This window comes from Mauremys reevesii, linkage group 21 (genome assembly GCF_016161935.1).
Source record: "Mauremys reevesii isolate NIE-2019 linkage group 21, ASM1616193v1, whole genome shotgun sequence".
Lineage (NCBI taxonomy): Eukaryota > Metazoa > Chordata > Testudines > Geoemydidae > Mauremys > Mauremys reevesii.
The window spans coordinates 15,766,721-15,779,632 of NC_052643.1; the positions used below are offsets into that span (position 1 = coordinate 15,766,721).

At 37.0% G+C, this 12,912-nt stretch overlaps 1 protein-coding gene across 6 annotated transcripts in view; it reads right to left on the minus strand.

Moving 5' to 3' along the window:
* Positions 1-12,912, minus strand: part of PRKCZ (protein kinase C zeta) — a 141,296-nt gene that overhangs the window by 60,013 nt on the left and 68,371 nt on the right. For all 6 annotated transcript variants that reach the window (XR_005590377.1, XM_039509143.1, XM_039509142.1 and 3 more), the window contains one exon: positions 4,574-4,659. Coding sequence is in view for 5 of the 6 variants with exons in the window: in XM_039509143.1 (XP_039365077.1) it covers positions 4,574-4,659 (86 nt within the window). In the remaining variant the exon portion in view is untranslated. The remainder of the gene's footprint in view (positions 1-4,573; positions 4,660-12,912) is intronic.

Sequence of the window (12,912 nt, forward strand, 5' to 3'; positions counted from 1 at the left end):
TGCTATTATAAAACTGGAGGTGTACATTTAGTCTGTGCATACACTAGGGGAAAGACAGATGATAGAGACAGAGGTAGAAATATATACAAGGTTTTTTGGGCCAAATGTTTGTACCATCATTAGCCTCTGTGGACGTGCTAGCGTACACAGGTTTCACGGTTGCCACCGGGTGTGTTTTAAATCCTGGGCCATATGTGGCCCAGATCCTGTAAATATTTACACACAGCTTATTATGCACATGATCAGTCCCATCAGCTGCAACTGCACTACACATGCATGTAAAGTTCAGCACATGCCTAAATGTTACAGGATCTGAGCCTGATCCAGGTCAGACTATGTAAATGACAGTAGTAGCTGATATCCGGACTACACTGGTAGCCATGATAAGAATTTTTGGGAAAAATAAGGCCTAGTACACTTTCACACTGAACACAAATCCAAATTCATTTTATTGCAATATTTCCAGCTTATTTTCCTTTCTTAAATTTCCTCGCCAATTTTGCTCATTTTCTATATCTATCTACCTACCAACCAGTATATGTGTTTCAATAAACATCTTCATAGCTCATTCTCTCAATGATCTAAAACCTCACAATACTGAATTTGTGACCACTAACTATTCCTCGGGGGGTGGGGGGGGGAGAGAAAGAGAACCTACAACAAATACAGGACTATGATGACTTCAGATTCAAACAGAAGAAGAAACTTGTTTGTGAGAGAAAGCTTTTATTCAAAAGACAATCAATAATAAGGAATAGAATTCAAAAGAGACTGCTTTTTGCAGTTTCTTTTCTCAGGTTTGAGTGTGTTAAGATCTTGTTTAGAATGTAGATAAAGTTGACTGCTCATATTAAGTTGACTGCCCATATTAACCAAGCGTAGCAAGGGCAAAGGATTAGAGATGGCTAGATTGCAATACAAATTTACTGTAACATTTGCACATTTTTCCTACCTTTCCTACATCAAGAGTTGCTAGGTAGCACACAGACAAAAAATTGACAGGAATTTGAACCACATTGTTATTTGAAAAAGAAAAAACTCTGAAATGACTATTTAACTCTAAGAACATCACAGTAAATTGATTATAAGTATTAGTAATAAAGGGGAATTTTAACATCCTTACAGTACACCTCACCATACCTACACACTAACATTGGTAATAGTGCATGTCAGCAGGATTGTTGGGATAATCAAAATACATAATAAAATAGCTCATATTAAAAATGTCACACACTGGTTGGGGGGAACCCATTAAACAATGACATAAATGTAAGGTGTTAACACATGCACCAAAATATGATGAAGTTACCTTTTTTAACCCCCAATGGGCATCCATTACCACTTTAGCTAGGTTCCTTGTTATTTCTTACATCCAAAAGTAACTGTCACATTAAGAAGCTGAATACTTCCCACCTGTGATTAACAGTACTGTTTCTTTAATCAGCGCAATGTATGCAAACAGCATGCATTTTAGCCATTTTGCCCAACAAGCTGCCAGACAGCAACCTTAGATTCTCAAATGCCAACCATTTCATCAGTCCAGTCCCCATTCTCTCATATATCCACAGTACCTTTTGAGAGCTCAAGAATGTACTCCCAACCTACAGGCTGGCTCCGGCAGCCACAGTGACAGTCCCAGACTCCTCCCATTACTCTTGGTCTTCCCATGATTCACTGTATTCTTGAAAGCTGCACATGCTGTCTTGCATTCCTCCTCCTCCACTCAGGCTTATACCTAACTCTGATGTAACTGTTCCAAGCCCCAAAACAGTGAAAGTCTGTCTAGCCTAGCAAACCTGTAAGCTACAGTATGGCTTTCAGATCCTCTTCTGTGAAATCAATCACTTACAGGAACACAGTGCTCTTCAGAAAATGGTTAAGTCACTTTGAATTCTTACTAGTACTAGTCACAGAGTGAATGATCTTTCTGAAGCCCGTCTGCACTATTTATAAGGATTTGTAGTTCTGCACAGGAGGAACCCTGCACCAGTGAAGAACCAGTTGTAAGAATGGGACCTAAGATCACAAACAACAAATAAAGAGCGGGGGAAAGGAATAGTCAAAATAGTCAACTTTTTCCTTTTTTAAAAACATTGACTATACCTGCTGCACCTTTCTATCTTTAACTGGCTAGTTTCTCACAGGCATAATGGAGAAGAAATCCAAGGTCCCAGCCTAGCTGACTACCTAGGAAGGAAAGCCTCACAGTTATCTCATTCAAAGCCCTGGGTTTCAGGAGGGGCCAGAGGAGTCTACATGCTTAGACTCCAAGTACAAATGGCAAAAAGAGAGCAGATCCATTGGACATTTTTTGTAAATGTTGAGGAACAATTTGAATTCAGGCCTTCTGGGCTTCTTCTGACACATTTATGTCAAATTATGTGAGTTTTCTATTTATTTTGTCACAAATTGAAAATAATGGAGAGTCATTCTGGGATCAGGCTAAATAGCTTACAAAATGACTAACTATAAAAGGCCTCCAATAATAAGATGTTTAAAGAAAATGTCAGACTGCAAAAACGATAATTTAGTGACTGACATCCTTGAGTGAGGCACTGCAGATCGAGAAACAGGAACTGAGGGATAGTTTTCAATTACATATACTTATAATCTTAGGGGCAGTCACTGTTGTGTGTGGGCACAAAGGCTTGTGATCATCTAAATTACTCTAATAACTCTTTTACTGGGTTCCTATTCAAGTGCACTTGAGGTTCACAGCAAAAGAGAAAAGGTTATATAATTGAGGGCACTTTAATACTGCAACTGAGCTATGTACAGTCTTATAAGCCCACTTAAAATATATCTAGTACAGAAGATTTTTATTATTATTATTATTATTATTTTTTAACATTAGGCTGACAATCAAGGAGGTTAAAATTCAGGATCTTACAAGTGCCCATTTCAAATTGCTATTTTTGAGAAGTATTTGTAAAAGTTATGAGTAAGTAAATCGACAAGCACAATCTACAGTGCTGTTGAATATAAAGGAACATTAACAGAGTTGTACATTCTAGCCCTCTCCCCCCTTCACATGATATACCCTTCATTTGTGCAATATTTTTAAAAATAAGAAATAAACAGAAAATTAAAATAGGAGTAAGACAAGACACTAAGCGGACTACAGTGTTTGCCTTGCAATAGGTGTATTAAAAAGTGATTTCAATTGCACAATTAATCTGATATTTTGAATAAATTCAGAAATTTACAGAATTGACTATAGAAACTCATTCAAGGCTGAAGTTAGATATCTAATCTCAGACACACATATGCATATGTATATACTTGCACGCTATATTTTGTTGTCTATGATACACTGATGTCTTTATTACTAGCTTCAGTTGTATTTTTATGATGCTGTAGCTCTGAAATTCATTTATTCTCAATACTGAAGTTTAGTGTAAACCAGGCCTATTAGAGACTGTCAACAAAAATAAAATGACCATGTTAGTGAGGTTTCAAAACCACAGATATACATTAACTACAGGCCTAATTTTCACAAATGTTTTACTAATTACTAATATAATACTGTAGATTTCTAATTAAAATGTATGTTGTCCAAAGGCATACATTTTGATTATGTATTAAGTATAACATGCAAAAAGGCAAAACACATTCCAAAATGTGCATAAAAAACGGTATCTTAGTCACTATACTTGTTTAGTATGTGGTGAAAAGGTGCATTATGTATATACATCTCATTTAAATTTTAACAGTCCACAGATGCAATACTTAACCTTAACCAGCCTTAGATCTCTGTAATACATGTCAAATGGCATTTTTCCCCCTAGAGCATTGGAAACAAAAAACTCTATCCAAACAATAGCAAAGATTTGATTCCTTTTACTGTCATGGGATATCATTCTTGGATCTAAAAATTAACCCACCTCTTTGCACTTAGGCTTTTATGGAATTCCAAGATGTATATCTTATATACAGTATTTGTGCTGCAAAATTCTGGCACAATGGGCTAGGTTAAGGAAGGAGGAGTCTCAGCCTTTAAAGCTATGTTCTCTTACTTGTATGGATTAAGTCAGATCCTTCATGTTGTTGCATCTTGGCATATATACTGATTTGCAGCTCAAATACATATACCAGAATTTCCCCCCCCAATTACATTATATACTAATTCCGGCTCCAAGCATGTTAAGACAGGATATTAAGAGATTTAATAAAAATCATTTATATAGACAATGAATGGAAAGGAATATTGACAATAAACTGTGCTTACAGAAAATCAGAACCATGAGAGAGAGGGAGAGAATCTGATCTAAAAATATCTTTAAAAAAATAACAGTAATAATAACAACAATAAAAGCTTGTAAGAGCATTTAAAAGAGAACATTTCCATTAATTATGTACTACTGATCTCATCCCAGACTCTAAATAATTCAAAAACTTCAGACTTTTTCTGGTCGTTGTGCAGAGAATAATATTGCATACTGAATTCACATAAACAAGCATCTCCCTTTTCCTTTTCCTTCCCCATGTTCCAAATACAGGAAAAGCACACACTGAAAAAACAATGACTGCAGAGCATTACCCCCAAAATGGCATTTTTAGCAACAGTACTCACTCTGTTAAAGCGTTTGGCTTGAAACAGATGCCCATTCACTCGGTAGAGCTTCCTCCATCTTCTTGCTCCACGTCGGTAGATTGATTCTAAGAAGGAAATTAAAAAGGTGTAAAGCAGCAGCATAGTAACATAGCAATACCAGATACACCATGTCAAGCAAGTTGTGACTTAAAACATTCTTGCTTTTCTAAACACTAACGCACAGCTAAAATCCCTGCTGATAGAATCAGGATTTTTTTTATTTTTTATTTTTTTAAAAGAAGCCTTAAATGACAGCTTCTGGAGGATGTGCTTTCGCCACTGCCTCTCCGCTTTTCTCTATCCCTCTCTCTTTTTCTCACATGATTATAATCTTGTTACAGTTCCTTGGCTGCTTGCTGTTTCAAGCTCAGGTGAGATGGATAGATATAGTTAAAGAAACAGTGTTCCTCTATAAACCTCATGCTACTTATCTGTCACCTTAATGGGTAAACATGTAAAGAATATGTGTTAGCTGATGATAATGGAATATATTATATAGTATTAAAACATTACAAAATCTTGTGTCCTGTTTTCCTCTCTCCTGCATTACAGAATACTCATGCAAAAGGGCTAACATTTTCCACTAGGAGTCTAATATGCTAGTTGTAAGGGCAATCTCCTAACCAAATCAGCCTGACAATTGGTAACGACTAGGGTTCAGCAATTGATTTTTTCCAATTTGGTGATGAAACAAAAAATAAGTAAATCCAGAAACAGTTTAGGCTCATTTCAAACCAAAAGTAACCCTCACCGAAACAAACAAACAAAAATTTAAAAAAATGTGTTTGGGTTGATTTGAAACAAAAAAGTCAATTTGAAAGAAATGTTGAAATGGTTTATTCAGAAAAATCTGAAACAAACCATTTTGACTTTTTCAAGAAAAATCAACTAATTTTTTATTTGGCTGAAACTATTTGCTGAATTCCTCCTGAATTTATGGACAGTTTTGGTCACTGCCAAACTGTATTCTATTAAGTGAAACAATTTTGCTTAGCCCTAGCAGTGAACAGCACCAGATTCTGATTCCCTAACCTGCTATCCAACCACCCTCAGAAAATTTCTGTGTGGCTAGATCCCTAACCCAAGTATCTTGAAACTCTGTAAACTTGAGTTACTTACCAACTGATCTACTAAGATGTTCTTTGGCACATTATCCAGGGATATTTTTTAAAAAGTAATGAATAAAGGTAGTTTAGCAGATTTTAAAAAATAAAAGTGATAAGTCCGTGAAACTCAAGCAAATTATTTTAATTAACAAAGGTCAGAACAAAAATCCAGATTACATTTAAAGAAATGGATTTATAAAATGTATTTGTTTGTTTTCTTATGATACAGTACTGAACTCTAAAGTGGGAAGACAGTCAGTGTTTAATCCTTGGTAAATTAATTCAATATTACCTTCAGGTCATCATCTTTAAACTTTTTGGCTTTCAAGAAGTCAAAAATAAATCCTAAATTTAAACACATTTCTGAAGCCTATATTATTATAAGCTTGACTCACTTGTAACAATGGCAAATATACAACTGAGAGTATTGTTAGACTAAAAATAGATAATGAAATAAAATGATCTTCCAACAAAAGAAAAATGCATTTAAGTCTGCATTAGCTAAAACTATTTTTGATCTTTTTTCCTGCGTGTGTAATGAGTGCACTTTGGTATTGCAACCAATTTTTAGATTTCTTACTGTTTGTCCTACAAAATCAAGGCAAGTCATTTCTAGAAAGGGGGACAAAGGACTATTTTGAAGGATTCTGGCCACACTGGAAATTTCAGCCCCAAATCTGAAAACACGTGCACACGTGTATACATTTACTCATGCAAGTAGTGCCACTGTAAATTTAAGGATCAAGACCTTAAAAGACCACAGTACCTTTAATTTTTTTTATTTTTGTAAATAAAGTGTTAACAAGAGAGGGATCAAATACAGAGTTGCTAGTCTAGATACAGCCTATGTGATGGGATTATGTACCCACATGGCTGTTCATGATATACAAAAATCTAAACTTTCATTAAGTAGTAGTCTCTATTTTCATTGTTGCAAAGGAAATATTCCATATATGAATTTAATGTACCCAGTGCAAGGCTGTCTGCCTGAAACTATGGCTCTGAGAGGTATGAACTTCACTACCTACTATTAATTCCAATGGTAACTCTAAAGGCCTAACTGCATTTTAAAAGACAGACAATCTCTATTTCACTGCTTATTTAACATTCAAATAGGGGAAAGGATTGGACTTGAAGTCCACTAGTGGAAATGGGAGTTGGTGCAGAGAAGGGGGGGGGGGGAAGAGGACATAGATACCCGAGCAAGAGATAGAGTTAGAGGTGATGGAGAAGGAAAAAAAGAAACAAAGGCAAAAACAGCACTGGTCCTTAAGGTGAGCATGTTTTCCTGTTGTGCTATGCTGAATGAAACAAAACATTGTAACTGGAAATTTAAAGGTTATATTCTATTCTTGATCTTTGGGCAAACTTCCCCGTGACAGTGGGAGATCAATTGTGGATTGCTGGGTGGGATGGTCTGCATCCTAAAGAGTTTCAATCTTTTAGCTAACAACTGAAAGTGCTCTTGGAAACTGCCCCATCCTAGAAGCAACTGTGGATTAACAGGCTGTGAATTTGGGTAATAAATAGCAATATTTACTTCCACCAGTTCCTCAGCTTGATTCCTCTATCCTACCATAATAACCATAGTTTTCTCTTGGTTGAGTCTGAGCCAGCTCATTCTAATTCAAGCATTGGTCCCAGCAAGACACTGGACAAGATAGTCAGCTGCACTGGCTAGGTGTGACAAAGACGAAAAACAGAGCACCATGTGTATATGGAAGACTCCACAACCCAAGCAACCTTATGATCTCTGCCATCAGCCTCACATACAAATTCATCATCACAGAATATTGCAGTAACCTCACGTGAGACTGTCCTCACAGTAGCAGGTCCATTTCACTACACTATCCTTGTGAGACCTCTCAGCAAGAAAAGAACAGTGACTCTAAAAATGACTCCATGCCTAACACAGACAGCAGCCATGTCTGCAATACTTTGTGGTCAATGGTATCAAAAGCAGCTGGCAGGGCTAATAAAATCAGTATGGACATAGGATTCTTGGTCATCACCAGAAGCTGGAGATAGTGAGCAATGAAAACAGGGCAGTCTCCATACCACATGCAGGACAAAAATTGGATTGACCAGGGGCAACAAAATCTGAAGAATTTAGCATTGCCAGAGTGGCTTCACCTATTTATTTCCAATCTTTGCCAAAAGGGGGAGATTACACTCTAAAATAATTAGCTAAACTATCAATGTCAAAAATGTTTCTTCGAGCAAGTGCCTACTCTTCCTTATGCATGGACAGCACCATGGGATGCACTGACCATCAGGTAGAATTTTTTTTTATAATCAGTCACCGAGAATGTGGTCTATATGGAGTCAGAAAATGGGGAATAGTTTAACACAGAACTGACAGACACTGCAGATTCTTTCTATCAAAAACAATGGCTGTAACGTGTTAGAGAATACTTAGTAAACATTAACTCAAAATGAAAATGGCTGGCTCACATTTTTAGTATTCTTTTCTCCACCTTTTTCAATGGTCACATTTCAGAACTACCTATCATAGCTTTCAAGGACTGCAGAGTGGGAAGATAAAGACTGGAATGGATGCGCTTGCCTCATTTCCTTGAAAGGAGGGATAAGCTTGCCCTCCTGACACCATGTAGCTGAAGACAGAGATGAGAAGCCAAAGTCTCTGATAACACAATGGGGTGGCAGAAATTTGTACAAGAGCAGCACTCCCAGACCATCTTACAAATAGGTGGCAAAGACTGTTCTGTAATTTTTATCTCTAGAGAAACAACTGTAATGCAAAGATCCAATTATCTAAATCCTCCTTTTGGTTTATGATTTAAAAAAGAGAGAGGCAACGTAGCATCCTAGCACAGTCACATTACATTTTCTTTATTGTTTGGCTACTGCTCCAGGTGGATCAAAAAGTGTAACAAAACCATGGAATAAAGAGATAGGAGTAAGCTAAGTAGTAGGAAGAGTAGGGAGGAAACTGCTGACTTTGAAAACAAATGTAACTAGCCCTCAGCTACACTAGCCCTAACAGTTTTTTTTTTCTTAGTCCATGAATGAGTTCAATGGTTGGCAAATCCTTTAATATACTTTTTTTCATTTTATATTTCACAAAAAATCTTATGTTTAAAGAAACCAGTACCTATTTTGCTAGTCAACCCAATATGAAGTTCACCTGATGAAATACACTCCCTAACTTCCGGTCGCCTTCTCAATACAAACTAATTTTCACTTGAAAAAGAAACGTATTGCTGTTGGTATTTCTAGACACTTTTTGTGTACCAATACCACTTCATGCCTCAGTACCAACTGGATAGAGACATTTGTGCGTGGGACTCAAGATAGAGCTACCAACTAGTCCTGGCACATAAAGTTGCCAATAAGCAGCCACAAAGTCTGAAAGCCTCCATCAAAGGAGAATTAGGAAATCTACTTGCTGCATTCTATGATAATGATGTAAGAATAAGGAATGCCAATAAGCGACCGGTCTTTATTTTCTGGCTCGATTCAAATGACATTGGTCAGGGTCACAAAAGCTTATATTCCCATCATAGGGGAGAGGTTAGCAATTACTGACTCTGATGGCTGTTGGATGTAATAAAAAACCTCCATCGTATATATCAAAATAACCCTCACAAAACTAATACAGCTAATTAATCTTTCACTCACACACGCATGATGTCTAGCATGGAAGTCAGTAGACCTGAATCCCTTAGAGGGACGAGAGGATTACTCTGCCTCTTAAAGGATATCTGTCAATAACTACTATTCTTGAACTTCAAAGGTCTCTCCTCAAAACAATTTCTTTCTGGTTCCACCCATTCAGCTGCTAAGATAAATCAGCCTCCCTCTCCCTCAAAGACCTCATTAACGAAGGCCACGTCTACACTACCCGCCGGATCGGCAGGTAGTAATCGATCTATCGGGGATCAATTTATCGTGTCTCATCTAGACGCGATAAATCGATCACTGAATCAATGCCCGTACTCCACCTCAGCAGGAGGAGTAAGTGGAGTTGATGGGGGAGCCACGGCAGTTGACTTGCCGCCATGAGGACAGCCAGGTAAGTCGAACTAAGATACTTCGACTTCAGCTATGCGAATAGCATAGCTGAAGTTGCGTATCTTAGATCGATCCCCGCCCCCCCCCCCGCCCAGTGTAGACCAGCCCAAAGAGTCTGAGATCTGAGTCAATCTCAAAATGTCATTTAGCTCTATCTGACACTTGTTCCTGTTCATTGTCAGGCTCTTTAGCACACTATAATACAGTATGCACTCTCATTTTGCGGTTCCGTTTTTGCCCCAAATCAAACAGTTACTTTCCCCACATTCAGATCCTCAAAGATTCAGGACATCATGTTGGATGCTTGACTCAGATGGAATCCTGAATGAAAATCAAAACATATCTACAACCTGTAGGCATTTGAATTTTCCGTCTCATGTAAGACTTGCCAAAAATCATTGGTTTGCATCCAAAACGGAAAATTATTTTGCATTTTAAAATCTATACATGATCTCAACTGTTCTCATAGAGTAGCATTTAATAGCCCTATCCAAATCTTTTGGATGTACACAAATCCTTTACTTGTTTGTTTTTTATTACAGTGGCCATCCTGTAAACTCAGGTTTCAGAGTAGCAGCCGTGTTAGTCTGTATCCACAAAAAGAACAGGAGTACTTGTATACTTCCACCTTTTCATGTTCTCTGTATGTATAAATATCTCCTGTCTGTGTGTTCCATTCTATGCATCCGAAGAAGAAGAGCTGAGCTGCTCATCAGCTCAAAAAAAAAAAAAATTGTTTAAGTCTTTAAGGTGCCCTGTTCTTTTCCTGTTTTTTCCTGTAAACTCAGTCAGTTGGTGTCTGAATTTCCTCTGTAACGTCTAAATATATCATGTCAAATTCAACTTTAATCTCATTGACAGTGGGACTTTACTTGGTGCATGTGTTTTGGCAACACACTGGAATGTATCAATGTAATGTATAGCCTAAAGAACCTGGGACCATAAAAAGCCTGATCAAGTTCTTTAAGAAAGTCTTTTGTATTCTGTTTAGTAGGCAAGCTGATCATTGATGTTTGCAAACTGTTTGTCAACCCAAGGCTACATAGTATAACAGAAAGTCCTATTTCAAACTGAGTGATAGCTCAGTCAAACATGCCACTGTGGCTTTCCTACAGGGCTCATTTTGTGCCCGCTACATGAAACAAAAGCTTTAACATTGGACAGTTAATCATTTTGTTTATGCTTCCCGTGATCACACTGTATTCAGCTCCATTATCAATTTTGATAGCTTTTTGTTCATTTATTTCCAATACCACAAACCAATCTGTTAAACCTTGCTTCACAAATTTATTAAGGAGATCCAACAAAGAACTCTGCTTCTGCAACATAAGAGCTTTGCCCTCTGGCTGCAGGTTCACCAAAGTCTTTCCTATTTTTTTAATTGTATAAAATATATATAAAAAAATTCACTCTGCTTAGAGCAACACGTGTTGGCAAAATGGTTGCTTTTACTCAACACATGACACCAGAACCCTTGTATTGGGTACCTTTGTGTCATGTTTTAATTAATTCCACATTTATGATAAATTAAATATGGTCTCTGCTATTTATCTATGCATTCTGTTCTTCATACTCTGGTATGATTTTTAATTAGATGCACTTCAGTTCTTTCACTGCTTCCTCACACTTATATTTTGGAACCAATTTTGCACTAGTCCTGCAAATATCCACTGTTCTTCACAAAGCCGAGAACATGGGTGTTTTAACCTGAATTTCATTTACACAACAAATAATTATGTCAGCGTATAGGTTAACTTTTCAAATTCACATGCTTTATTACATGTGTCTATAATCTAATAGTCAGAAGTTCTCCATGGCAGCTGATATCTTTTACATAAAGTGTACTTTTCCCCAAGTGATTATCGATGGGATAAAAAAAAATCTTTGAAGTTTTAATTATGTTATCTAGCAGTTCTCGTTCCTCTTTATGCTCCTCTTGGACGATATTACACATCTTCAGTGCTGTTGGGCCTTCTGCATGTACCAGTATGGAGGATTTTACCTTCTCCAATTCCTCTTTGGAAAGAAAAAATCCTGTCTGAGCAATGTACAGACAGGGCAGTCACTAGGTATATGCTCAGGCATAGACTCTTGCAACAGTAAACCAGACTTATTTATATAGTACCCAAAAGCATGTAAGACAACAGATCCCTGCCAGAAAGAATTTACAATGTCAGACAAAATCTGGATCAAGGATGGGGGGAGGAGGGAATCAAACATAATGGCAAAATAACCAAGGTGATGTGTGGTATGTGACATTTTGGGTCTGTATTTTATGGCACCATGTTTTCTAGGCACCAACAGCAAAAAAAATAAAATTCTAAGCATGAGCTTTTAGGTAAAATGCCAATGTAATACCATCTAAACCACTTCTGGCAGTCAATTGTTTATTTTTGAGCACTGCATGTAGACTGACCTATGTAGTCAGTATTAGAAGTGGCCAGGACACCAATTCCCTAAAAGAAAAATGTTAGTAAATAATTTACATTAAACAAATCAAGTCATTCTGAATGTTGAAAAACGTGAAGTATGTCTTCTCAAAACATGGAAAGAAAGGAAACATGCTTGGGCCTATGAATATACTAGTCTATTAAAAGAGCAGGAAATTGAAGTGGAATGTGACTAATGACATTTTCTGAAAAAGCTGAACTGAATATAATCACCCTACTGATTATCCAGACAATCTTTGGTGGAGAACTTGCATCCTTTTTGTACCACCCTAATAGAAACCAACCCTTAAAGCCATTAATGTGATTACAGAGTCTGCAAATACAATAGTTTAATCTGTAGATCTTAAAAAGACTATGTCCTTGGGCACTGATTTTGGGGGAGGGGGCGTATCTGGTGCTGCTTTTGTTTTTGAAAGATGTATAGTTTGATTGCAGGCAATTAAATATTTTAGACAAGTAGTCTCATTCTCAGTTTCAGGTGGAAACTACAGTACCTGTGAATGTATTAATTCTGATAGCATTCATCTTTATTTTCAAAGAGACAATCTACTGAACAAACATGTAATAAATAAGCGCTACACATTTAAACTCTCATTAGAGTTCCCACTCACTTCAGAACTTGGTATCAGCTCCAATGATTCATAACCTCAACAAAAATGATGGAAACAAACCACTGGGTAAGTTAAATTTTAAACAACGCTGCAATATATTCTAACCAGCTGACTGT